We start from the raw sequence: 26,475 nt of genomic DNA, 5'->3' as shown, positions 1-26,475 counted from the left end.
CTTCTCATGCCCTGAAACCCTCTGTGCCTTCTCTACAGACGCGTTCAAGGGCTCCAACGCCAGCCAAGGAGATGGCATTGCAATGCAGAGACTTAGGAGGCCTGGGCCTGTCCTGCTCTGCTGGTCAGAAGGGAGGTCGGGGGCGGAGGGGGGGGATGTGGTAAAAACCCAGGGAAAGAGGGGGAGGGCCAGCCCAGGAGCCCTGGTGGGTGAAGCGTGAGGGAGCTAGGGGTGAGTGCATGGGCAGGGGAATGGAAGAGGGGCAAAGGCAGGAGGTGCACCCTCTCCATGTTCTTCAACCACCAGAAGCCCTTCCTTTGCCCTGGTTAGCTTTATTCTCCCCCCCTTCCCCCTCTATCCCTGGAGGTGAGGAGTTGGGGGTATGGGAGGAGGTGCATAAGAAGAGGGGGAGAACAGAGGCAGGATTGGCTGCCAGGAGACCGGAGTTTAGAAACCAGCCCTGTCACTATTGGGATGGCTGTGTTTACATCACATCTTGTCCCAGGGCTTCAATCTCCTCATCTGTAAAATGGGGAGACAATCCTGGTCCAGTTATTTCTGATTAGCCCAACCCACATCTGGGATTCAGATGCCGGTGGGTTCCTCCTGTGCTCCAGCATGGAACATCTGGAGCCAGCTCCGGTGGCCTTCAGGGCAACACTGGACTTGGGAAGACCCAGCTAGAGGATAAACACAGGAGAGATGCACAGCTGCTCAGAAAGGGGCCAGTGGGGGCACCCAGGCCCCTGCCACCTATCTGCCACCTGTGACAACCCATGCACAACTTCCCCTTACACAGTCCAGTGATACTCGTCCCCTATGTCCCGTGATTTATCAACGGTAAGAGGCACACTTCCAGATTTCCAAAACTGGAGTGCGATCATTGGCAAGTCAGAGTTTAATTAGGCAACCAAACAACCATGCATCTTCCCAGAGATGATGGCTGAGATGCAATGACATAAGGTCTAGGATCAAGCAGGGTCAGCCAGGCCATACCATGCCACACACAAGAACTCCAGGTGGACGCCGGGAGCTCTGAGGTGCACCAACCACGGAGGATGTGACTTACCCACGGCATGGCACGCAGCCCACGAGGCTCAGGCCAGATCCCTGTCCTACCCCATGAGATCTACTCCAGAAGTAAATCTACCTGTTTGTCAACTACAGATTGCATCTTCTAGCATATACACAATTCACCCCACCTTCAGCCAACGTGGAACAGTGTCTTGCACATCTACTTTCCTCCCATAAATGACATTTTGCCTGTGAGATCCCCTGGCTCTGCACCTCAGGTGAGTTATTCTGAATCACTGGATTCTCCTTCCAAACAATGGGCCTAACTTATAGGGATTTTTTTAAAAAAGATTAAATGAGAAAATACTATATGGTCCGCAGTTTTTCTACCCCACCATTTCCCTTTAGGGGCATAAACCATAAAGCTTGAAAGTCAGACAGATCTGGGTCAAAATTCAGGTGCTGTAATTGACCAAACTCTGGGATCTCAGGTTCGACTTCTCTTGGCTTTACTTTCAGCATCAGAAAAATGGGGCTGATCTCCTCTTCAGGGGATGGAGCAGGCATTGAATGGCCACATACAGGCCCTCTGGACCCAGAGTTTCTGAATCAGAGGATTTAACCAACCTCAGACGGAAAAATTTGTGTCACAACTGAACGTGTGTGCAGGATGTTTGTTTTTGAGACGGGTCTCGCTATGTTGTGCAGGCTGGCCTTGAACTCAAGGCCTGGCCTCCAGCGATCCTCCCGCCTTAACTTCCCAAAGACCTGGGACCACACCTGGCTATAGCACAGAAGATTTTCCCTTGCCATTATTTCTTTGCCTACACAATACAGTATAACCACTATTTACAGAGCATTCACAATGTATTCGGTAGTATATCTCGTAATGATTGAGGATGTCTGTAGGTCATGTGCAAATTATATTAAGCAATTTATAGTAAGGACTTGAAACACTGATTTTGGCCTTGGAGAGCGTCCTGGAACCAATCCCTTGAAGGGCAAAATAGCAGGGGGTCACTGTTGTTGGTGCTGGACTCCTTGAGCTGCTGGCCACAGGATCTTTGGGAATTGGGACCCTATCTCTGGAAAGCTCCCAGGTGTGGCCTGCCCGGCCCTGAATGAGCCCTGGACTTGAAGCCATCGATTCTTCCCCTTCCTCTGGAGCTGTCAGGACCCAGCTCCAAAGGGCAGCAGCTCCCAGGAGCTGACAGGACGGCAGAGCTCGCTTGAAGGTCCAGGAGAGGAGTTTAAGAAGGGAAGGAGAGGCTGCCACCCGTGGGCCCGGATCACATGCCTCTGCCATGCACAGGTAAGGGCGAACCACTATAGGAGGCAGAGTTTTCTTTTAAATTACACTAATGGCTAATGTTTATAGAGATGTGCTAGGCCTGGTGCTGAGAACCAAAACTCTTCATTTTATCTGATAGGTGGCAAAACTGAGATTCAGAGAGGTGAAATGACTGTCCCAAGGCCTCAGCGTGCAGCAGAGGGGCTGCCATTTGGACCGCCTGGCTCTAGAGCTCCCTTGTTGCCCTACCCCTGGAGTCTCCAGAAGAACTCCAGAATTCTGGAGCTCAGGGCTGGTTCCAGACACAGCCAGGGCACCCAAGGGCCTGAGGAGCCACAATCCGGTCCCCAGACACATGGAGGTTGAGAGGCATCCTCCAGGTGCCCAGCCACCCCAGGGCCACCTGGTGCCTGTCCTCTCCTGGGGACTCACCACTCCAGCAACTCCTACTCTTTCTCTGCCACCCGCCACGCGGGGCGTGGGGCAGGGAAAACCAGGATTTTATGGAGACAAAGAACAAAAGTCGTGGGGGAAAGAAGCCAAGAGCCATCTCCCCTGTCGGGTAGGGCCCTTCAGTTTTGCCCCTTTGAAATTTCAAATTCCAGTTTGTGGACAAAGTCCTAACTATCTCACAATATAGGTTCCCAACTGCTGACCAAACTCCAGTCTAGCCGCCACCTGGCCCCAGGCTGGCCTGGTCTGGCTGCTTCCCGACAGCTCCCCAGATCTGGGGTAGGAGGCCAAGGGCAGCTGGGGTCCGCCAAGGACCCCCACCTCCCACCTGAGAGGACAGCTTCCTGCCCAGAGTTGGGATCTGATGCTTGCTGGTCTCAACAGCAGATGCCAGGTAGGCCCCCTGGCTGTCTGGGCCTCTGGGCTCCTCCTGGATTCCCCAACGGACCACCTGCTCACACAGCCATGGCTTAATCCCGAAGGGACCCCACAGCACTGGACAGGCTGTGTCCCTGACCCCCTCCTTTGGCACATGGAGACCCTGAGGCTGTCGGCAAAGGGAAGCTGCTGCCGTTTGAAGAGTGGAGCTGGCCAGAGACCAGGGGGCCCCTCCCTGAGCCCCAGAGGCTGGAAGGGACGTGGGAATTGCTCCAGGCCACTCAGTGGTGGCAGGTAAGCTTGGACTGAACAAGGAGGTCAGTCCCCTTCGCTTCCTCTCCTACAGACCGTGGATGGCCCCGTGTGTTTGTTCACTCAGTGACTGATGGCCACCAGGTTGCCCTAGGAGCATTTCCGAGAGGAAGACGAGGGAGCTGGGGCTGAAGGCCAGTGGGTTTGGAAGGAAACACTATTCACATGGTTAACTGATAACTGGGCCCCATCCCCGGGCCTCCACAGGCCTCTTTCCTCCCTCCCTCTCCTCAGCATGATTAAGATGAACTTACCTGCCTGCTAATCATTGCTGAGACTGTTGATTTTGCCTTAAAAAATTAACTGGGCATGAGTTTGCGGTTTGCCTCACCCCTAACCCTGAAAAGGCCTGGGTGGGCAGGAGGCCTCCTGGGTTATGCAAGAGGCCGCTGGCCTCCCTACGCGCATCCCGAGGCCTCCTCTGCCATCCTCCAAAGGGGAGTTTTGCTCAAGAGTCAACAGTCTGCCTGTCCCCCTGCCTGGTCCTGAGCAAATTTGCTCTGTTACCAAAGAGAGATAAAAACACTGCGGAATGGGGGTGGGGGAAATTTCCAAATGGGGATGTGAAGCAGTGGCTTTGAGCTTGGGTTTCTAGAATCCTGCAGCATCAGAGCCAAGAGAACCTTTTGGAGGATGTGGGCTGGGGCTTTTTATTTTTATTTGACTTTTCAAAGCAGCTTCTGGTGTTCCCAGGAGCCCACGGATTGATGCCCTCTTAGGTGTGATCTTTTTTAATGTTTCCATTGAGAGAAGGGAGACCACAGGTGCAGCCTCAGCCCCTCAGTGTGCAGATGGGAAAAGAGGCCAGGGGAGTGGTGGGTGCCTCAGACAAGAACACAGGCCACCCAGGTATCCTGGGTCTCCAGCCCAGACAGGGATAACAGGTTCTCTCTGGGCCTGAATGACATGTTGAAGGACATCAGGGAACAAGGGTGCTGCATGCACATCTTCCCCTGCCATCCTCCTCTCCTCAGAGGGCAGAAGTAAGCAGAGTGGTGTCCTGAGAGTCCTGGAAGATCCCACGGCAGGGGACTTCACCTGTAGTGTATTCTGTGGTCCTCTGAGGAGCAGGACCAGCAGCATGAGCTGCAAACCAGACTCTGTCACAGCTCCTCTTGGCCAAACCCTGCCCTGACTCTTGATCCCTCCGAACCTCAGTTTCTCTCCCTGTAAACTGGGAACAATACCTACCTAACTCCTAGGGTTGTCAGGAGGGTGAATGGAGTAAAAAGCATTCATTGATAATGAGGGCCAATGTGCATGCAGGTGTTTTGGTGGGGGGGCTATCCATCCGTGTGTTAACTCATGAATTCTTACACCACCCTAACACAGACAGTGTTTTTATCACCATTTTATGGAGCATGGGCACAGAATGATTGAGTCATGCGCTCAAGCCCACTCAGCTGATAAGAAATAAGTTAGGATTCAAGTCCAAACTGATTGCAGAATCTGTGCTCCTAACCCTAACGCTACCCTGTCTTTCCAGGAATGTATGTAGTAAGGGCCCAAGGAAAGCTGGTCAGTAGCGGGGCATGGAAGTCCCTCTGGTCAGAGATCAGGGCATTGCGGGAGCTGCTGACTTTGAGGTAGAGAGGATGGCTAGAGGCTGAGCCATCAGGAGGAAAGCCAGGACCCAGTCTGTGTGGGTGGAGCCGCCCTGTGGGTTGCCTGCCTGCTGCCAGGGGGGCGTTCCTGTTCTCCTGTTTATGTTCATCTCTTCTGTTTATGTTCCTGACTTTATCTACAGGGGTGACCTTGGGGAATTAGATGGGGCCTAGCCTGCCCTCATGGGGCCTGAAGGGTGATGGGAAGTTCCTGCTCAGTCCAGGCCCTTGTCTTAGGGATAAAAGTCACCCTTAGCCTCTCTGGATCCCTCCTGAGGGGCTTCAGGGATTTGTCTGGAGGTCACTGCGATTTGCAAGTCCTGAGACTTAGGCCAGGATCATTGTGTACAGTTGTACAAGCTGCTCCCCACACACGCGTTCTCTAGCCAAGATGGTTGAGTGGGGGTAGAAATCCAGCCCTTGCTCCAAAGCCCATGAACTTTGCCTGCCTGGAGGGGGATGCCTTTTTCTTATTTACACAAAGAATCCATGTAAGCTACTGCGAGCTCTGCCCCAGCTCTGTTTCCAGCCACTGTGTGACCTCGGACAAAGCCCCATCCCTCCCTGGCCTTGGATTCCTGTTTGGGAAGTTGTGTCTAGCATAAAGCAGAGATTCAATCTAGATAGGGAAACAGAATCACTTGGGATCTTAAAAATATATATATAGATGCTCAGCTGCTCGGGTAGCTCAGTGGTAGCTCAGAGCAGAGGGGATGTTGTTCCATTCTCAGCCCTAAAGCAAAACACTGAGGCCCAGGCTGGGTGATACACCAGTGATCAACTCTTAGAGTAGCAGATCCTTGACCTGCTCAGAGCACTGACTGGGCTTTAGTATTTTTTGAAATCCCTGGATGATTCTGATCATCCAGGATGATTCAGGCCCATCCTAGAAGGCTTGACATTTTGAAGTGGAAAGAATCTGGCTCAGAAAGGTGACGCAGGCTTCCATGAATGCGTCTCACCTGTTCAGCAAAAGAACACAGAGAGCAGGAGGGCCAGACCCAGGCCTGCAGGCCCGGTGTCTCCCACTGTTTGGGTTGGGTCTCTAGGTCCAAGTTTTCCAACTAAGGGCAACTTTACTATTCAGAACTTCAGGGAGGATTGGTTTCCCCATCTGTAAAATGGACCCACAACTCCCTCGCAATGTCAGAATGCTGAGTCAGCGGATGACATCCTGAGCCGGTCCCTGATTCTTGGTGCCAATGGCTGTTATTGTTACTGTCAATAAAATATTGGCATCAAGTAAGAGGCCCTTCCAGGCCAAGAGTTCAGGGACGTGGAGCCAGGCTTTCTCTGTCCCTTGGATGCCCATCTTCTCTGCATACCTGTCCTATTATTGAAGTGTGTGTGTAGTGATGATGATGAGGAGGAGGATCTGTTAGACATTGCACATTTATTTCTGAATCATTAATGACCTTCACATGGCTCAGAATCAGATGTGAAAAAGGCACCCTGTTGAGAAGCCCGGTCCGCTCTGCCTGCTGCCACCTGAGCTCTCCACCTCTTTACCACCCTTCCTCATTTTCCTACTTTCTCATGGATCTTTCTTGAAAGTCTTTCACGGAAGTACAAGAACCTATAAGATCACAGGTCGTCAGCCCTGCCTCCCACGCTGTCCTGCCTCCTGCCTGTTTCCCTGACCATTGTGGCCTGCAGATTTTCCCATGGCAGTTGAGAGCCAGCTTTGACGGGGAGGAAACAGGCTCTGGGAGGGAGCGTTGTTTTCCCAGGAAGCCAAGTCAGTCATGTTGGAACTCTCTCCCTGGCTCCAGAGCCCGTGTCTGTCCCCTGAACGGAAGTGGCCTTCCAGGAATCCGGGCCTCAGGAGTTTGGGAGCCAGGCATGAACTGGTGCAGCACAGACCTGGCCTTCCTGGGCACAAGGGAAGGTGGGGTGGGGTGGGCTGTGAGGGCCCCTCCTGTTTCTGGGCCCTGAAGACCCAAAGACAGGCTAAAGTATGGAATAAGTCATCCAAATAGGGACCCAGTGGGGGGTGTCCCCTGGATGGGACGTCATGGCCTGGTGGCCCTGCCATCCAGCACTGTAGAACCTGCAAGCTCAGAGTGTGCTGGCAGCAGCAAGGTCCAAAGGAGGAGGGGCAGGGAGGAAGGGAAGCCTGGCCAATGGGACGGCCAGTGCAGAGCCCTGGGGGACCCATTCCTGGAGGGCAGGATTTGGAATTCAAGACAGAAGTGGTGAGGAGAGCTTAGCCCACATTTTCCGTGCAGGCGAACTCAGGGTCCCCCTGGATCCTTGACCTGCTCAGAGCACTGACTGGGCAAGTCAAGCTCGCTCTCTGCGCCTCGGATGCAAAATGAAGATTAGACAGCTGGTCTTTGGGCAGCCTTGAAGCCCCCCTAAAGGCATCTTTGGGGGCTCCCTCTCCTTGTTGAGGGAATCTGAATCCTCTGTTTTGACCAGAATATCATTCACCTACCAGGGCCCTTGGCCTTCCTGGATGGAGGCTGGGGATAAAAGTCTCCACACTGCTTCAAAGTCCAGCCTAGCCTCCTCCCCCCGGTTCGGTGTCTCCCTCCTGCCACCCCATATTCCTTCCAGGCAAATGCAGAGGCAGGACCATACCTGGTGGGTCCTGGGGGAGGCCCTGGCCCCCGGCCGACATCCTCCTCCCGGTGCTATGGGGTCCCGCACAGTGGGCAACCTCTTCATCCTTGAGTCAGCCCCTGCTGCCACCCTGGCACCCTAGACCCTGTGGGGACTGCTGGGCAGAGTTAATCCCTTAATACTGGTCACAATGAGATTTCAGGGATGGTGGGAGGCGGTCTCCATGGAGACTGAAGACCTGTCCAGGACCCACGCAAGGAATTAGCCCCAGGCCTCTGCAAGGGGCCCCTAGAGACCCAACCCAAACAGTGGGAGACACCGGGCCTGCAGGCCTGGGTCTGGCCCTCCTGCTCTCTGTGTTCTTTTGCTGAACAGGTGAGACGCATTCATGGGAGCCTACGTCACCTTTCTGAGCCAGATTCTTTATCCTCCATTTGGGGTTCTGGGCCTCAGCTTTTCTCGAAGAGTGCCACTTTGGGAGTCTGTTAGACCTGAATTTGATGCTCAGCTTTTCCATCTCAGACTGCCTCGGGCCAAGCACTGCGCTTCTCTGAGCCTCAGTTTCCTCATCTTTAGGATGGGCACCATAATGCCACCCAGGTGTCACTCTTGGGTCTGTGTGGTGGGTAGTGACACTCAGTGAATGTAAGTGTCTTCACCTCTTTCTGCTGCCCTTCCCCAATCACCTGCAGACCCCGCGCCTTACCCTCCTCCCTGGCAGAGAGCTGTCACATCTCTCACTGCCTCCCTGTCCCTCCTCCAAGTCCCATCTTGGTCATTTTCCTCTGGCAAGTCCTGCCAACCATCCTCCCACAGCCCCAGAGCGTTTCATCATCACAGTTTAATCAGGTGGTGCTCGTCTGCCTCCTCCTCCAGCAGGGTCCCCTTTACCACTGCATTCCCAGGACCCAGGTGGCGCTCAATATAACCGGTTGGTTGAACGAAAGAGCCAACCGAACCAAGGAATCGTCGGCCCCAGCGTTCACCACTGATTCAGCACCTGCCCCGTGTGCGATCCCAGGAGATGCCACAGCGAAGATCCTGGGCAAGAGCCCTGCCTCACAGGGCTGCAACCAGCAAGCCAGGTCAAGGCTGCCCAGGCAAACTGCAAGTCCAGAAAAACGGAATGCTTTCCTAAAGTAGGTCCCAAAGAATGCATGGGGCATACTCATACTTTAAAAGTTTGTGGTTTATCTCAAACCCAAATGAGAGTCGTGGATTGTTTCTGGAAGCTCTATCCCCCCCACCTCCCCTGGCACACAGCTTGGGTCGAGGTGGAAAGGCGGGGTGGGGACCCAAATCAAGTAAATAAACAACCAAGTACATTCAAATAGTGGTTAAACAATGACACAGCACGATGCGACAGCACACCGGGACAGGTAGGGGGCGTCTTTGGATCTGGCAGCAAGATTTCACCTGCACCACTCTTAATCCCAGTGTTGCTTAGGAAAAGCCCTTTGAGGATCTTAAAGGGCACGAGGGAGACTCCGCGGCGGGCAGAGGGTGCCAGCCGGGGAAAGGGGCTGCTGAATCTCACTCGATAGACTCCGCGGCCTGCAGCTTGGACCTGGGCCTTCGCAAACCTGCGCGAACCCGCAGACCCACCCCTCGGGTCAGCCAATGTCCTCGGCGGGGCTGGGAGCCAGGGGAAGAGGCCAAAGGAGCTGTGCAGAGAAGCGTGGCCACCTGGCCAGAGCCGGGAGCCCTGACACACTTTCCCCCCCCTGGCCCGCCCCACCCCCGGCGCAGCAGAACCTGCTGCGAGCCCCGAAACGGAGGGCGTCCCGGAGGAGGCGACAGCGACGCACATCTGCCGCGCTCGGCACTCCCCGGGCTCCCCCTAGTGGCCCGCGCGGCAACTGGCGCTCAGGATTAGGTAGCTGGTAGCTGTCACAGAGCCTCCACCGACCACAGCGGAGCCGCGCCACAGGCCCACCAATCACAGGACCAGTCGGTCGACATCTCTCCAAACCCGCGGAAGCCAGCTCGACACAATCACCAATAACAGCTCGTCGCTACTGCACCAATCAGGACGCAAGACGTAAAAACCGGTTCCCCAGGCCGCCTCCGCGCTGCCTTTCCAGGGTTCCTGAGGCCTCAGTTCCCAGCACCTGGTGCCAGTGCGCAGGCGCCTTGGAGGAAGGTCCCAGGCTTTGTGCTGGCTCCTCGCGGAAGCCCACGTTTGCATTCAGAGGCATATTTAATGACATTGCTGTCATTAAATGTCACCCCTCCATTATGGAAATTGGAGGGTATGGGCAGTGGAAAAACTGGACCTTGGAGTCAGACACACTGAAGCTTTGTGCAGAGGGAGATTTGCTTCCCTTTCCTCAGCTGTTACGAGAACAATAGTAATATCTACACGAAATACCGGTCACCCTTCCCCATTAACAATTCAAGGGCAAATACTAGGAGTCACTATCTTTGTGTCCCGCCTCACCTGCTATCTCTCCCTTCATCAGAAAACCCAGTTCTTTCCACCTCCTACAGTATCTAGAATTTTCATCATCTCCAACCGAACCAGCGGTGGCAGAAACGCCCATCATCTCTGGACATCTGTTTTCCACTCGGGCTCCCCTGTCACCCACTCCTCAGCCTGGGACAGGGGTGATCTTGTACAAGCCTACATTGGATCAGATCCTCCTCTACTTACACCTTTACAACTTCCTTTGCATTTATAATAAATAAAGCTCATAAAACCCCTGCCAGAGACTAGAGCAGGGCACAGCCTCCTTTTTAACCTCTCTACCTCTCCAACCTTATTTCATCCCGCTCCTACACCCCCACCTTTTTCTTCCCTTCCTGTCTCAGGGCCTTTGCACATTCTTTGCCCTCTGCCTAGAATATGATTCCTGGGTCCTTTGCATGCCTGTTGGGTGAAAAAAATATCCTTCAGATGTGGACTTAATTTTTATTGTATCTGGGAGGAATTTCCTATATGTTTATGCAGGGTCTCTGCATCCTTCGCCTCTTTATTCTCTGTCTCTGTACCTATTATTTCCCCTTAGCACTTTATATTGATTTGAAATGGCACAAATGTTTGGTTATTTGTGTGTTAACTATTTCCAGGTTAGGACAGAATGCCTTTATTTTATGTGTATATGGTGCTAAGGATCCAACCCAGTGCCTCACACATGCTAGGCAAGCGCTCTGCCACTGTGCTTCAGCCCCAGCCCTCAAAAAAAAAAAAAAAAAAAAGATTTTTAAGGAGAGACTACTAATCATATGCTGACGTCCTTGGTAAACAGTAGGCAATCAACAGAAAGGAGTTCATGCTTATAGAAGTTCTGGAAGGTGGGGATTGAAATCATAGATGCTTCTACACGTAGGAGGGTTCAAGAAGTGAGAAGCACTTGCTTGTCCACCAGTTTCCTGACTTTGGTGCTGTCAGCTTCCTGCATGGGTGCATGGAGGAGCTCTCCTGGGCTTGCAGGCTGCTTGGCAGCATCTTTGGCCTCAATTCATTAGATGCTGGTAGCACCTTGCCCCTCCCCCAAGATGTGAAACCTCCCCCCAAAAAAATTCTCCAGATATTTAAAAACATGCCTTGGGGGTCAAATTTTCCCCTGATGGAGAACCACGGTGCTAGACCTCTTAGACGTACAAGAAAATTTTCTCCCAGTAATTCAGAGCTTCTCAAATTTCAGTGTCCAAACAAATCATCTGGGGCCATTATTGCAAATCCGAATCCCTGGGGTCCTACCTTCAGGCTCTGGGCTCGGCAGTGGGCCCAGGCAGCAGATGTTTCCTGAGCTTCCAGATGCTTCTGGTGCAGGATGCTCTCAGACCCCACTCTAAAAACTCTGCCAAGAATCCTCCTGGTGACCTGATAAGCAGGCACTGTGGGAGGCCCCCCGCCCACACGGATCCTGCCTTTACTTCCTCTCCTTTCCAGCCACCCTTCCCTGGATGACTTTCCCAAGGAGACACAGAACCTGAATCGGCCAAGCCCACACTGCCTCATCTCCCTTCTGAGCAGACATACCAACTGACCACAGTTCAGTGGAAGCCACCTGTGGAAAGACCCTGGGGATGGAAGCCAGAGTCTCCCACATGCTAAGTGTGCACAGTGAGCTATTCCGTGAGCTAGACCTCCAGTTCCGTGTGTTTGCTCTTATTTTCAAAATAGGAGTGACAATGAGCATGTGACTGGGAGTGTGAGTAGTATAGGTGTTGATCTACAGGAAGGGCTCAGAACTGGCCCGGCACAGTGACTGCTAGAGAGAGCAGGCAGCGTCAAGAGCCAAGTGACTCAGAAGTGTTTGAATTTGATGGAAAGGAATAAGAAATCCTCCAAAGTGGTCAAAAATAAACCACCTGACAGTGAGGCGGGGAGAGCTGCCCTAGCAGCAGGTAAGAGGCTGCACCTGGAAACCGCTGCCCAAACCTAGACTCAGGTGTCAGTGACAAGGACATAGTGCTCGGGTCACCAGAGCTGAGGCCCCCTGCATTCTACCCAGAAAGGACCAGAAAGGGACAGCTGCACCTGGTTCTGATTTTATAATTAGACACATAAAATTTTCCTAGGATGGGGCAAGGGGGGGAAACAACCAGAGAGCTAAAGGCCATCTGGCCTGGATCCTGGGGAAGAGGAGAGACACAGTGTAGCAGAGAGGGCCAAGGCATTGCCATTAAAATATAGCAGTGGCACCATTGACAGAGCTGTTGGACCTGACTAAAATTAGAAGCTCTTGTCAGGCGCATTGCCCCAGGCCTGTAATCCCAGCAGCTCAGGAGGCTGAGGCAGGAGGATCATGAGTTCAAAGCCAGCCTCAGCAACCGCAAAGTGGGGCAGGAGGATCACAAGTTCAAAGGCAGCCTCAGCAACTGCAAGGTACTAAGCAACTCAGTGAAACCCTGTCTCTAAATAAAATACAAACACAGAGCTGGGGATGTGGCTCAGTGGTTGAATACTGAATTCAATATCCACTACCCACCTCCCCCAAATTAATTTCAACTGTTTTTTCATTCTTTTAAAATGAAACTTCATTTTGGTGTACTTGTAGATTCACTCACTTTTAAAAATTGCTTAAATATGGTTGCTGGAAATAGATAAATAGAGCATCGTGGAGAGCCCAGAAGGTCTATACATATTGGAAAACGGAAGACAGAAGTGGTGGTAGGTACTGCATACCAGGCAATTAAGATGCCCTATTCAGTAAAGGGTACAGGACCAAGTGGCTTTTCAAATAACAAAAAAATGTCCTCTGCTCTGGTTTGGATGTGTCCTTCAGGAGTTCATGTGTAGCAATGCACAGGCTGAGGGCATGTAGATGTGAGGCCTTTAGGATTAAATGAGCTCATGCAGGTGGGTGTTCATGGCTTTCTGAAGGCAAGAGAGGCTCCCACAAGCAACTTGCTCTGCCCCTCCATGTAGTGACACAGCCAGGAGGCCCCCACCAGATACTGAAAAGATGCTGGTACCATGCCCTTAGATTTCCCAGCCTACAGCACTCTGAGCCAACTAAACTTCTGTGCTTTATAAATTACTCAGTCTTGGGTATTTTGTTATAGCAACAGAAAATTGAGTAAGCTAATATTCTCTTTTCGTACCACACACAAAACCCAATCCCTATGGAATAAAGACCTAATTATGAAAATGAAAGCTTACATGCCTATAGAAAATATTTAGGGTAATATCTTTTTACTTTCAGGGCACTGGAATAGTGAATGGACAAGATACAAAAAGCACAAACCATACAGGAAAATACTATATTTAATGACTTTATAAATTAGCTAAAATATAACTACATTAAAACTCTAAGCATCTAGCCAGGCTCAATGCTGCACGCCTGTAATCTCAGTCAATCTGGAGGCTGAGGCAGGAGGATTGCAAGTTTGAGTCCAACCTCATCTATTTAGAAAGACCCTTTCTCAAAATAATAAATAAAAAAGGACTTGGGGTATAGCTCATGAGTTAAGTGCCCCTGGGTTCAGTATCCAGTATGGTACATTAATAAATAAGTGAATAAATAAATGGAGTGGAAAGATTAGCTACAGATGTTCAATGGTACTTGCCATTAATATAACTAAAAAAGGATTAGTATCAAGAGTGAATAACTCAGGGCTGGGGCTGTAGCTCAGTGGTAGAGTGCTTGCCTAGCACGTGTGAGGCACTGGATTCAATCCTCAGCACCATGTAAAAATAAATAAATAAAAGGCAGGTTGACCATTTACAACAAAAATTTTTTTTAAAAAAGAGAACTATGTTCTCACTACGTTGAGAACAATGTTATTTCTGGGAACGGTGTGTCGGCCATACTGAATTATCTGTAGTGTGCTATTTAAAAACATATGTATAGGGCTGGGGATGTGGCTCAAGCGGTAGCACGCTCGCCTGGCATGCATGTGGCCCGGGTTCGATCCTCAGCACCACATACCAACAAAGATGTTGTGTCCACCAAGAACTAAAATAAATAAATAAATAAATATTTTAAAAAAACAAACATATGTATAAAAGGTCTTTCTTGTCAGACTGTGGTGCCGCAGGCCTGTAATCCCAGTGACTCAGGAGGCTGAGGCAGGAGGACCGCATAGCAACTTAGTGAGATCTTATCTCGTAATAAAAAAATAAAAGAACTGGGGATGTAGCTCATCGGTAAAGCACTTCTGGGGTTCAATCCCCAGTAGACAAAATAATAAAAGTAAATTGATAAGGCAAATAATGTAATAAGAAAGCAGGAAAAGATAAAGACAATCTAAGAAGGGGAGGAAACCCCAAGACAGAGAGAACCCCTCCCTCCCTCTCTAGCAATAGATGAAATGCAAATGGAAAAGTGAAGCATCAGCTCGCTTTCGCTTTCGAGGATGTGGAGCAAGGAGAACCCCCAACACTGCTGACAGGTGCGGGGTGGACAAGAGATCTTGTATCAAGATCTCATGGGAAGGAAGAGGCCCGCTGCCTGAGACTCAGAGGCCCCACTACTGTGCGGTGCCCTAGAGAAACTCTCATTCACAGACATAAGAATGTTGTTCGTGGCTTTAAGATGGTGACAAACTGGCTGGGCCTGGTGGCACATGCCTCCGAGGAGAATGGCAAGTTCAAAGCCAGCCTAAAAAACTTAGGGAGGCCCTAAGCAACTCAGGGAGACCCTGTCTCTAAATAAAATATAGATAAGGGCTGGAGATGTGGCTCAGTGGGTAAGAGCTCCTGGGTTCCATCCTCAGTTTAAAAAAAAAAGATAGTGACTAAATGGAAACATCCCCATTGTCACAAAATGAAGTAAACATACAAGGCATTTTAAGTTAGCGATTGCATTATGTGGATCGGTAGAGGAAGATCCAAAAGCCATTATGTGGGGTGAATCACAGGGCATTGCTGAAGGCTGCCTGCAACACACCGTTTGAATAAATTTCCCAAGCATGCAAAGTGCTCCTTTTATTGCTCATGTTGTACAGCATGTAGAGTCAAAGTCCAAAAACGTGTCTGGTTATAATAACAATCACCAGACCTTGACAGTGGTCGCCTCTGAGCCGAGTGGCAGGGGTGACGGGGATCGAGTGGGGACAGGGGTTCCATTCTGTGTCACCTATCATTTCTCATTTAGACAAACAAAAATAAACCCAAAGAAAGTGTGACCCTCCAGGAGGATTTGACAGAACCCAGTACCAGCAACATACCATTCAGTAATCCTATGATTTTAAATATCTAGACAACCTAAAAAATAAAATAAAATAAATAACCAGGAATATATGGAAGAGAAAACATTTCTCCGTTTGAGGCAGGAAGAGCTTTATCAGGAGTTAATGCTTTGGACTGTGGGGAAGGAGGGTTTGGGGGGGCTCTCCTGCATTGACCAAGGCCTGGTCATGAGTTCCTGGCTCTGAAAAGTTCTATGTCAGAAAGGTTCTGGCCATTTTGTGTAACTCAAGCAACTCACAATAGAATTCCTTCTGTCGGGGACTGGGGATGTGCCTTAAGCCGTAACACGCTCGCCTGGCATGCGGGGCGCTGGGTTCCATCCTCAGCACCACATAAAAATAAAATAAAGATGTTGTGTCCACCGAAAACTAAAAAATAAAAATAATAATAATAATAAAAAAGAATTCCTTCCGTCTGAGCGAGTCACTTGGGGAAAACTGCCTGCCTAGTCTTGGCTCTGCCACCCACTTGAGGTCTGGTTTTGCGGATCACCTTTCTTCCTGGAGCCTCAGTTTAAATGGGCATGCAAAGAGGACACCGCCAGAATCCTCACCTGTTTTCACCTCTAAGTCCCCAGGTTGCAGCCCAACACTAAGATGCCAAGTCCAGGATCTGGGGATGTAGCTCAGAGAACGTGCCTAGCATCCACGAGGCCCTTGGTTCCATCCTCAGTGCCAAAATAAATAAATAAAATTTTTAAAAAAATTACTAAGTGGTGGTGCACTCCATTACTGGTATTACACCCAGTGACTTAGTAGGCTGAGGCAGAAGGATCTTGAGTTCAAATCCAGCCTCAACAAAGTTGAGATGCTGAGCAACTCAGTGAGACCCTGTCTCTACATAAAATACAAATAGGGCTGAGGATGTGTCCCAGTAGTTGAGTGTCCTTGAGTTCAAAACTCAGTACTCTCTGAAAAATAAACCAGGGCTAGGTATAGCTTAATAGCAGACACTTGACTAGCTCATCTGTGGCCCTGGGTTGGATCCCCAGCACGGTAGGGAGGAGGGGGACTGGGAATTCTTTGCTTAGTCATAAAACAATAAAAATATAATCAATATGAGATGCCATATCCATTTAATTTTATTCCTCCTTACATAAATTTTAAAAAAATAACTGTTTTGCTATTTATTATTGTTATTTGCTAGGAATTGAACTTAGGGCCTCCCACATGCTGGGCAAGTGCTCTACTACCAAGCTGCAGCCCCAGAACTATATTTTTTGTCACTTAACTAAAGCAGGTTCATGACAGAAGAATTCCAAAAATTCAGAGAAGCAGCCTTTACAGATAAGGAGACTGAGGGTCAGAAAGGTCAAGTCACCTCTGCAGTTCTCTAAACCAGTTCTTCCTAACCCTGCAGCACAAGCTCCCAGCCCCTCCCAGGGCCTTCTCCTTGGAAGTGGTCCCACCACTCCCAAGATTCCTCCCCCTCCCTCTTTCCTAAGCCCTCTCCTCAGAGGAGCTAAGACAGGTCTTTCCTGTAAACAGAAAACCTCAAATAATCCTCTCTCCACCCCAACTCCACCCTCAGTCCCTGGATTTGGGACCTTGGGCAGGCTGGAGACAGAATGGATGTGCAATTAAGTTTCAGATTGACCATTGTTTTGTGAATATCTGATAAGGAGATCACAAAGGAGGCTGGGACAGACTCCCTACCGTGGAGAATTCTAGAAGACAGGCCTGGAGTTCTGGGACCTGGATCCTCCGGAGGATAGATAATAGGTGGTCAGGCAATAAGGGAGGGGACGCTAGAGATAAGTGTGGGGAGGGGAGACCCAGCTGGAGACACAGGCCCCAGGGGTTTGGCTGAGACTGGTCCACTCAAGAACGGAAGAGGTAAGTGCAGGTCAGTGGTCACTGCCTTGGAATCCAAGGGACTAGACCGGAGCCATCCAGCAAAAACAGAGAGCCACAAATGTAGCTTTAAATGTTCTAGTAGTCACATTAAAAAAAAAAAAAAAAATTAGCGGCTCCCTGAAGCAGGAGATTGCATCCACTGGGCATGCGTGGTGGCACCTGCCTGTAATCCCAGCGGTTTAGGAGGCTGTGAGACAGGAGGATCATGAGTTCAAAGCCACCCAGGGCAACTAACTTAGTGAGGCCCTGGGAACTTAGCCTTTAGAGATAAGGAGACTGAGAGGGAATTTCCTGTCTCAAAATAAAAATAAAAAGGGCTGGGGATGTGGCTCAGGGGTTAAGAACTCCTAGATTTAACCCCCAGTAAGAGAGAGAGAGAGAGAGAGAGAGAGAGAGAGAGAGAGAGAGAGAGAGAGAGAGAGACCTAATTGAAATTAGTTCCATAGACCATTGTCTTGTGGGTATGGGGAATCCGTGTAGTAGAGCTTCCAATTTTTGAAAGAAACTGGAAGTTGGGATTTTTAGAAGTTAACAGTCAATTTAAATTTGATTCAAACAATGAAAAATAAAACAACACAACTGTCCTTTAAACCCTGGGGCTCCTAGCTCCTGGGGCTGAGCTCACAGGCAGCTGGGCCGAGGCCTCCTGCAGCTGCTGGGGTACAGCTCCCTGGCGTCTCACCTCCTCCTCCACCCTTCCTCAGGCCTGTTTGGATAACTTTGCGACCTGTGCCTTCACAAGCCCTCCCTGAGGTGTGGCTGCCTCTGCTGCTTGTCCCAGGGAATCCTGGGGCCTTGGCCGTGTGGCCAGGCTTGGCCAGGCCCACGGCAGACAGTTGTCAAACAGAGGCTGTCTGGGTGGAGGGAGGCCTGTTTACCCAGGGCAGGGCCCAGGCAGAGGCCGTCGCTTCCTTCCCAGACCACTGGCCATCCAGCTGGGCAGCAGCGTGACTCAACTGTCCCCTCACAAATATTTATGGAGCGCCTACTGTGTGCCAAGCCTGTTGTCCACGCTGGGAACGCAGCAGGGAACACGACAGCCTGATCCCTTGCTGAGTTAGAGCGAAAAAGAGTCCAAGAGGGTGAGCAGAGGGTGGAATGGAAATTTTCAAAGCTGCAGGATAATGGGGTTGGTGACAAAGGGCTGGAGCGGGCAGGCTTAGCTGTGGGTGGCCTCTGAGAGGGGGACATCTGAACTAAGACCCAAAGTATGAGAAGAAATCATCCCTGGGAAGAGCCGGGAGCGGGTGAGGGTGTCTGAAGGGAGGAAATAACAGGGAGAACAACAAGAGAGCCCAGGGGGCCCTTTGGGTGGAAGAGCTCGGGACTCCTTTGGAGTGTGGCACAGCCCAAGCGTCTTCTTCAGGGGCTTGGAACAGTTACGCCCTCAAGTCCTCCAACTCTGCCCTCCCTCCATAGCTTCCTGTCCAGGCTCTTATTTCCAGGTACATTCCCAGGTGTTTGAAATACGGTTTCATTCTGACCTTTGCATGGTCACAATTGGGAAAGAGAATTCTCCCAGGCTTCTAACAGCAAGCGCGCACCTGCGGTCCCCTGAGCCTGTGTCACCCAGGGCCAGCGCTCTGGGCTCTTTCCCCTGTATCTTCCTCTCATCTCTAAAGGTCATGGCTGTCCGGCGGCTTCCTGGTTTTGGGCTTTAGGGAGAATGCATTAGCTTGCTATTAGGAAGGATCTTGGATAAGTATATCCCAATTTGTGATGAATCAGCGTTCCTTATCGTCAATTGCCTGTCCACGTCCTTATCCTCACCCTTTGGGCAGCTGTCACCATCTGCTTTGAGGCAAGGTCTTCCCACACATCACCTCAATTGATCCTCCCTACGTCTAAGTCAGAGTGCTTCCCACGCTTGGCTTGGCGTCCAGTGTGCCTCTTAGCGGTCTGCGGAAGACTCCAACTCCATCCCCTCATCACAGAGCTGTCCCAAGGGGTGAGCCGAACTGGCAAGGTTTACCCCATTTTCAGAGAAAGGAAACAGAGCCCAGAACTGTAAAGAAAATTCCACCTAAAATCATAGTGTGGTGTGGAGACTAAAGCAAAACCCATCTCCTAGCTGGGCAGGAAGGCGCTGGAGCCCTGGTAGGCTGTGGGGAGGAAAGAAGTGTTCATCTTGCAGCTCGTGGTGTGTCTGTTAAAGCAGTTAGTGTCACCCTTCCTAGGACAGTGCCCAGGCTTGAGATCTAGCTCTGCCTTGAGTAGGCTGTGTGGTTTGGGGTAAGCTACTTAACCTCTCTGAGCCTGTTTTCTCTCCTGAGAAATGGTATGATGACTCCTTCCATGAGCCATTGTGAGGCCTGGAAGAGTTAATGTTTATAAGGTGTTAAGAACAGTGGTTGGCCAGAGTAAGTGCTGGAGAACTATATAAGTGATTTTTAAAAAGTGAGGAAATGAAAGAAAGAGGAAAATACATGTACACAAAACAATTAAACAAACAAACCCCAAAAGCTGGAGAATGGTAGAGCCAGGATCTGGGTGCCAATTTCAGGCTCTGGCCCTGGGTCTAGCTCTGCTCTCCTCGTCACGATTCTGCTCAGAGATGCTGTGCCTGTACTCTATTCACCAGTAACTATTGACTTGGTATTTTTCTTTCCTTGAAGACATTTGTTAATTTTTGAAGGATATTTCATACTAATGCCTTCAACGGCTAGCCATGAATTTTTCTAACATACTATAAAAAGGAATTCGTGAAGATTTAAAAGCATTTGTGCACTTACTACTTAGAATCAGCCCCTGTACCCTGTGGGTACACGTACTGGAGGGTATGCTATTTTTAAATTCGAAACGAACCTTGGGGAACATTCTGTCCAGTGACTGTTAAGCCTTTTGACCATGACCCTCAGGATGAAACACACTCTGCTTCCCAGACTTCAGTGGCGGTAAAGGGTGGCCGCACAGTGAGTTCCTGGGAGCCACTTGCCTGAGCAGGCACCTGGGTAAGCCCACATCACTTTGACTGCAGGACCTCCTCCTTGTGCTCCATTTCTTTATTTGTACAACAGGGAAGACCCAGCCCTTCCCTCACAGGGTCATTCTGAAAATTAGGAATTGGTTCACATAAAGCCCCTGTAGGGAGTCTACAGGTTTTTGCTATTATCACAACCATAAGCACATACACACCCACAGACATGTACGGATGAAACAAAAGTTTTACACACACACACACCTTATTCTTACCTTAGTTTTACTACATGGGATGCTCACAATATATTTTATTTTACATCTTTCTTTTTTAAAAAAAAAGTTGTCACCTTTGTGCAATTTCATACAGCTATATGCATTTATGATTCATACACGTTTTCTGCTTTGGAGGTTAAGAATGGTACTTTTTAAAGAAATAAAACAAGTCAGTAAATCATGTGAACAGCAACTAGGCCAAAATGATTTTGTCCAGCATATTAAGGTTTTGGAGGGCTGTATGGTAACAGATCCCCAATTTCTAATGCAGATTGCTGAATTATACTCTAGGAATAATATATCTACTTAAAGACAAAACCATACTTCAAGGGCCTTTAAGTAAATAATATTCAATATATTAAAGCAAGGCCAGCAAAGTATAACCTCTGGGCCAAATGTGGCACACTGCCTGCTTTATAAATAAAGTTTTATTGGCACATAGCCACACTCATTCATCTACTTATTGTGTGTGGCTGCTTTTGTGCTACAACTCAGAGCTGAATATTTGCCACAGATCCCTCTGGCCAGCAAAATCTAAAATATTTACTGTCTAGTCTTTTAGAGAAAGTTTGCCAACCTCTGTGTTAGAGTTACAATCCAAAGACCTTAATGTTAAGTTAAATCTTCTAGCTTTGTCTTATTTTATTCCATTTTTATGTCTATCTCTTTTTTTTTCCTTTTATTGTTTGTTGTTGTGCTCAGTAGGGAACCCAGGGCCTCCTGCATGCGAGGCAAGTGCTTTATCCCTGAATTGCATCCTTTTCTCTATAAAAAAAATAATAATAATTTATTTTGAGAGAGGGTCTTCTCTCAAAAGGCTGAGGCTGGCCTTGAACTTGTGAACCTCCTGCTTTAGCCTCCTGAGTAGCTGGGATTACAGGCATGCACCACTGTGACCAGACTCAGGTCTAACAACTTTGAACAGTTTCATCTTCCAAAACAAATTACTTTGAAAGGAATAAGAGTAAGGTATTTTGAGGCAGAGTCTCACTTCATTGCCCAGGCTGGCCTTGAACTTGCAATCCTACTAAAGGTTGAAAGATTAGTATAGTGAGCACTTATGTATCCTTTCACCTAAATTCACCAATTGGCAGTGTTGAATAGCTTTGTCACTACCTATATACTATTTTTATTAAAGCACTTAATCTAAAATTTGCACATGTCACACAGCATCCGAAGGCTTGGAGAGAGGCCTTGCCCTGACTCTGCAGGTGGACAGTTGCATCCTAGAGTCAGTCCTTCAGATCTGTTTGCTCCACAACACCTAGAAAGATGCTTGCATACAACAGTCACGCAATACCTTGCACACAGCAGGTGCACACTCTGTGGAGGTAATACTAATGCAGAAGTTCAAATATACACGGCACTTTCTTCTTGCAATACTATGAATCAAACCCAGGGTCTTACACAAGCTAGGCAAGCACTGTGCTACATCCCCAGCTCTTAATTAAATTTTATTTTGAGGCAGAGTCTTACTACATTCCCCGGTTGGCTCCCAAGTAGCTGGGAGTGGCACTTTCTATGGGATGACAGGTATGCCTGGTGTTCATGGCACTTTCTATGTGCAGACACTCAGCACTTCCCAGATATGAACCACATTGTCCTTGCCGGTACCCTACAAAAGAGATGTTGGTCATACCCCCAAGTCAGCACGTGAAGAGCACAAGGCACAGAAGACTAAGGAACCCACTCACAGCCACACAGGTAGGAGGTGACCCAGCCGACGCCAGGCTCTAAGGTGCAGCACTGAGTCACACAGTCCCTCGGGTGCCATTATGAGGGGTAGATGTGTAGCTGGAAGAATGACGATTGGGTCGCACTAGATTTTAATCAGTCTTTTGCTGTATGATGCAGGGAAACTCACTTTGCAACTCCGAGTCTCGATTTTCTTGTGGTATAATGGGGATAGGACTTCCCACCTTGATGGACAAAGCATTTAAATTCGCTGACATCATGGTGTTATATGGAAAGGGTTCCCATGGAAACACACTTCTCTCCTCTCTGCAAGCTTATCCTTATGCCAGAGGCCTGTGCATCGGATAAAATGGGCAGCATGGTTCCTGCACTGGAGCATCTCAGGATGTTTCTAGGACAAGGTAACTCAATCATGAAACAACCACAACGCTTTCCGTAGATGGTGGAATTAATTGCATTCAGTTATCAATAAAATCCATGCAGTGTGGCCGGGCAGCCTTTGCCACCGCTGTTCCTCCAGCTGGGGACACTCTTACCCTTCCTCTCTTTTCCTGGATGACTCCTGCTAAACCTTCAGGTTTCAGCTTAGAGATCCGTCTGCTCCTCCGGGGACAAGAGGTCTCCGTCCTTTCTCCTCCTCAAGTTCCCTTTGTTCCCACAGTGCCCTATCTGTCCCTCTCAAGGTCCTCTGTCTTGGTGGTTGCTGGTTTGTCTGTGATCCCACCAAATTGAGCACAGTCCCAGATTCCAAGGCAAACTTTGTTCTTCTATGCTGCCCCCGTGCCTTCCAGAACGTCTTGCGGATGACCGTCCCAGTGGACAGTCGACGAAGAAGTGAACAAGCGAATAAGGAGTTAATCAACGTGGGCGGCTTCTGGGTGCAGCAGGATATACTTTGGGTGTCCATTCCTCACTCTACAAAGAGAGCCAACCATTTCCCTATTGCAGCTGACCTGAATACCCAAAATCACAGGTGGAATGCAACACAAAATTACAGATGTTTAGAAATCCCAGGAATTCTGATGCACCAGGTCTGCATGGAGCCCCAGCATAGGTTGGCTTAAGGATGTTTCCCAAGAGCAACTAGGTTTGTGAACCACTGAAGGCTGAGTGGGTGGGATGGGAAGATGTGTGGAGAGGGACATGGGGAAGAAGGGGGAGAGGGTGCTTTAGCAATGAAGGGTTGGAACATCCATGGCCTGAGATGGGATATGGTCCCATAGCCGGCCAGCACCTGTGGTCCTTTTCAATTCCAGGCCTACCACCCTTTGCAGGGACGAAGCAGGCTGTAGTAATACTCACCCTCCCTCATTAGCTCATGGAATCCTCATAACAAACAAGATGAAAAAATTGGGAAACGGAAATGTGACTCAAAGAACCCACCATCACATAGCTGTAAATCAGAGAGTCACTGAGCAGACGGCCTATGACAAGAACCTCTGCTCTGGCCTGAAGTCAAATGGTGTAGAGCGAAGGGACTAGGTCTTTACACCTCAGAAAACCAGCCTCCTCTGGCACTTACAAACAGATAAACTCCTGCCAGGCATGGTGTTGCAGCCCTGTAATCCCCACAACTTGGGAGGCTGTTGCAGGAGGATTGCAAGTTTGAGGCCAGGCTGTGCAACTTTAGTGAGAGTCTGTCTTGAAATAAAATAAAAGAGCTGGGGATGTAGCTCAGTGGTAGAGCACCCCAGGATTCAATCCCTAGTTCCCCTCCACACACACACAAGAAAGAAAGATCAAGGAAAAGTAGAATGAACTCTCTTGACAAAGCATTATTGCCCTGTGGCCAAATCAGTCTGTCTCCTCACTTGTGCTGTCCTGAGCTCTTGATAGTCCTTCTGTTCCAGGCTATCTCAGCTCAATCATCCATCCGTCCATCCATCCATCTATCACCTACCACCAGCTCATTACATCATTCAGACAATCATCCATCCCCTAACCACCATCTATTCAGCTACCTATTCTTTCACTTATCACATGTGTCCAAATCTCTCCACCTGTCCCATCCGTCCATAATCACCCACCTACCTAACTACTCGTAGGTGCCTGCCCATCTACCTACCCCTTCATCTTCCCCATTACTCATTCCTTTGTCCTGTCGACCTAACTCCCCACCTCTTCTGCCCATCCATCTACCCACCCAGCCCTCACTCCACTCATCAACCCCCCGTCCCTCCCCCTCAGCATCTATTCATTTATTCATCAGTTATGGCTGGGATCTGGGATGTCCCCAGAGTTTCATGTGTCAGAGGTAGGACTCATAATAATTAGATTATGAGGCCTCAGACCTCATGGGTAAGTTGATCTACTTGATGGATTAATAATTTAAATAGATTCCTTGGAGATGGTGAAGACTGTAGAAGAAGGGGCCTCATGGGAGGAAGGAGGTCACAGGGACCTTCCCTGGAAGGGTGTATTTGGTCCTGTTCCCTTCTCTTTCTTTCTCTGCTTCTGGGCTGCCATGAACTGACCAACTTTCCTCATCATGCCTTTCCACCATGAGAGCCCACCTCACCTCAGGACCAAAGCAACAGAGCCAGCTGATCGTGAACTGAAATCTTTGGAACCGTGAGCCAAAATAACTCTTTCCTCCTCCGTGTTATTTTTCTCAGGTATTTGCCAACAGCAACGAAAAGCTGACTAACACATCATCCGTCCTTTCCCTCATTCATCTACATTAACCTCCACCAAAGGCTACTTGAGGCCAGAACCTATAGAAACCTGTGACAAAAAGACAACTATGGATTTTGTTCTCACGGAGACTGGAGGCACTTACAGAAATGATAATCTACCAAAGGGCCAAAAGAAATAAGCAAGGAAAACAAGGGCAAGAAAATAATGTGCCCAGGAATAAGGCTAGTATGCAGAAAGCACCACCCGGCATCTTCTCCTCACAGCTGCTCAGGGAAGCCCCAGACCTGATTCTGGGGTAGACCCTGGCACCCAAAGCAAAGTCACCACACGTGAGCCCAGGGTGCTCAATGGTAGCAGACAACACAGCTACTACTCTTGCTCCTGTGTAACTCCCAGCTGTCACACGTTCTGGGGAATATTTGGCCATCTAGATAGATTTTCAGTTGGCACAACTGACGGGGATAGACATGATTGGACTCTGGTGAACAAGGACAGGGATGATGCTTGACACCTACCATGCACAGGACTGTCCCCAGGATGAATAAAGAATGACGCAAGCTGAGGTCCATCATTGTTCATCCATCCATTCATCATCTATTGTCCATCCATTATGCATCCATCTATGCATCCATCATTAAGCCATCCATCCATCATCCATCCATCATTCATCCATATATCCATCCATCTTCCATCCATCCATCCATCCATCATCCATTCATCATCCATCCATCCATCATCCATCCATCAATGCATCCATCATCCATCCATCTGTCCATCATCCATCCATTATCCATCCATCTATGCATCCATCTATCCATCCACCATCCGTTCATCATCCATCCATCATTATTCATCCATCCATCCAAGCACTCCAACAACTGTCCATTAAATTCTGGCTCTTTGGTGATCACTGACAGGGGCCAGGATAAGAGGACATGTGGATGTCCTCCAAAGTGGATAGATGAGACAGTGAGAGGTTATCGGTTATGATGCTATTGAATTACCCTTTGGGAGGGACTCTGGGGGCCCTCTATTCACCTCTAGCCTAGGCTAATGGCCTGGACTGTCCTTTCCTAGAGCTGACTCTCCTATACCTTTGGTAACAAATTGAATATTTCTCTGGTCCTGGTTCCATCAAGTCTGACATTTATGTATTAAATAATGCAGAGCTAGGCTGGGAATGTGGCTTAGTGAGACACAGCACTTGCCTAGCATGCACGAGGCCTTGGGTTCGATTCTTAGCAACACACACACATACACACACACACACACACACACCACTCACAATGAAAGCCCAGCCCTCTGACCAAGCTATCTCTTCTAATCCCCCTCCTCCCATGAAATACATGAATTATCTCATTTTACAGAAGAGGAAATAGGTTCAGAGAGGGGAAGTAACTTTCCCAAGGTCATGGCTGCTGCAGGTCTTGGCTGGCCGCAGGCTATTCAGTCCTTCAGCCAAGGCTGGTGAAGAGACAAGTCCCTGAGTTAGTCCCTCAGTGCCTCTGTCATCAGTTAATGATGACATTAAATCATTCCTTCTAAGGAGGGTGGTGTCCGGGTTTTACAACCTCCCTGTGTGATGAAAAGAGTCAAGGACTTCAGTATTGTCCCCGCTCCAGGGAGATCAATGGAGGCATAGAGGTGCTGAGCGATTTGACCTCCATCATACAACTAGAATGGCTTTCTTTTGCATTCCAAGGGCCAAGCTCTATGTATGAGGTTGCGGGGACAACTAGGTGTATAAAATGCAAAACTTAAACTTCAAAACATGCCCCCCAAAGGAAAAACATTCTCTTGAATTTCCCCTTCACAGAAATAAAATTGTCACTAGTT

The 26,475-nt window shown here is 49.3% G+C and overlaps 1 protein-coding gene and 1 long non-coding RNA gene across 5 annotated transcripts in view; one reads left to right on the top strand and one right to left on the bottom strand.

The window, feature by feature from the left end:
• Hnf4a (hepatocyte nuclear factor 4 alpha) overlaps window positions 1-7,740 on the bottom strand; it is a 33,613-nt gene extending 25,873 nt beyond the window's left edge. Inside the window, exon 1 of the mRNA XM_078051840.1 lies at window positions 7,636-7,740. Within this exon, the coding sequence (XP_077907966.1) occupies window positions 7,636-7,675 (40 nt within the window). The 5' untranslated portion in view covers window positions 7,676-7,740. The remainder of the gene's footprint in view (window positions 1-7,635) is intronic.
• On the top strand, window positions 216-26,475 carry LOC144378141 (uncharacterized). 4 transcript variants are annotated; one of them, XR_013439727.1, is made up of 5 exons: window positions 219-1,292; window positions 1,534-2,326; window positions 2,445-2,867; window positions 2,946-3,430; window positions 24,618-26,475. It is a non-coding gene; the product is annotated as an uncharacterized LOC144378141 (long non-coding RNA). The 4 variants fall into 4 exon arrangements; XR_013439726.1 differs by lacking the exon at window positions 24,618-26,475 and adding an exon at window positions 7,993-10,329 and having other exon boundaries at window positions 216-1,292; window positions 2,445-3,430; XR_013439728.1 differs by lacking the exon at window positions 24,618-26,475 and adding an exon at window positions 8,523-10,329 and having other exon boundaries at window positions 217-1,292; window positions 2,445-3,430.

This window comes from Ictidomys tridecemlineatus, chromosome 5 (assembly GCF_052094955.1).
Source record: "Ictidomys tridecemlineatus isolate mIctTri1 chromosome 5, mIctTri1.hap1, whole genome shotgun sequence".
Lineage (NCBI taxonomy): Eukaryota > Metazoa > Chordata > Mammalia > Rodentia > Sciuridae > Ictidomys > Ictidomys tridecemlineatus.
Note: the sequence above shows the minus strand (reverse complement) of the source record. Positions and strands in the feature narration are given on the sequence as shown.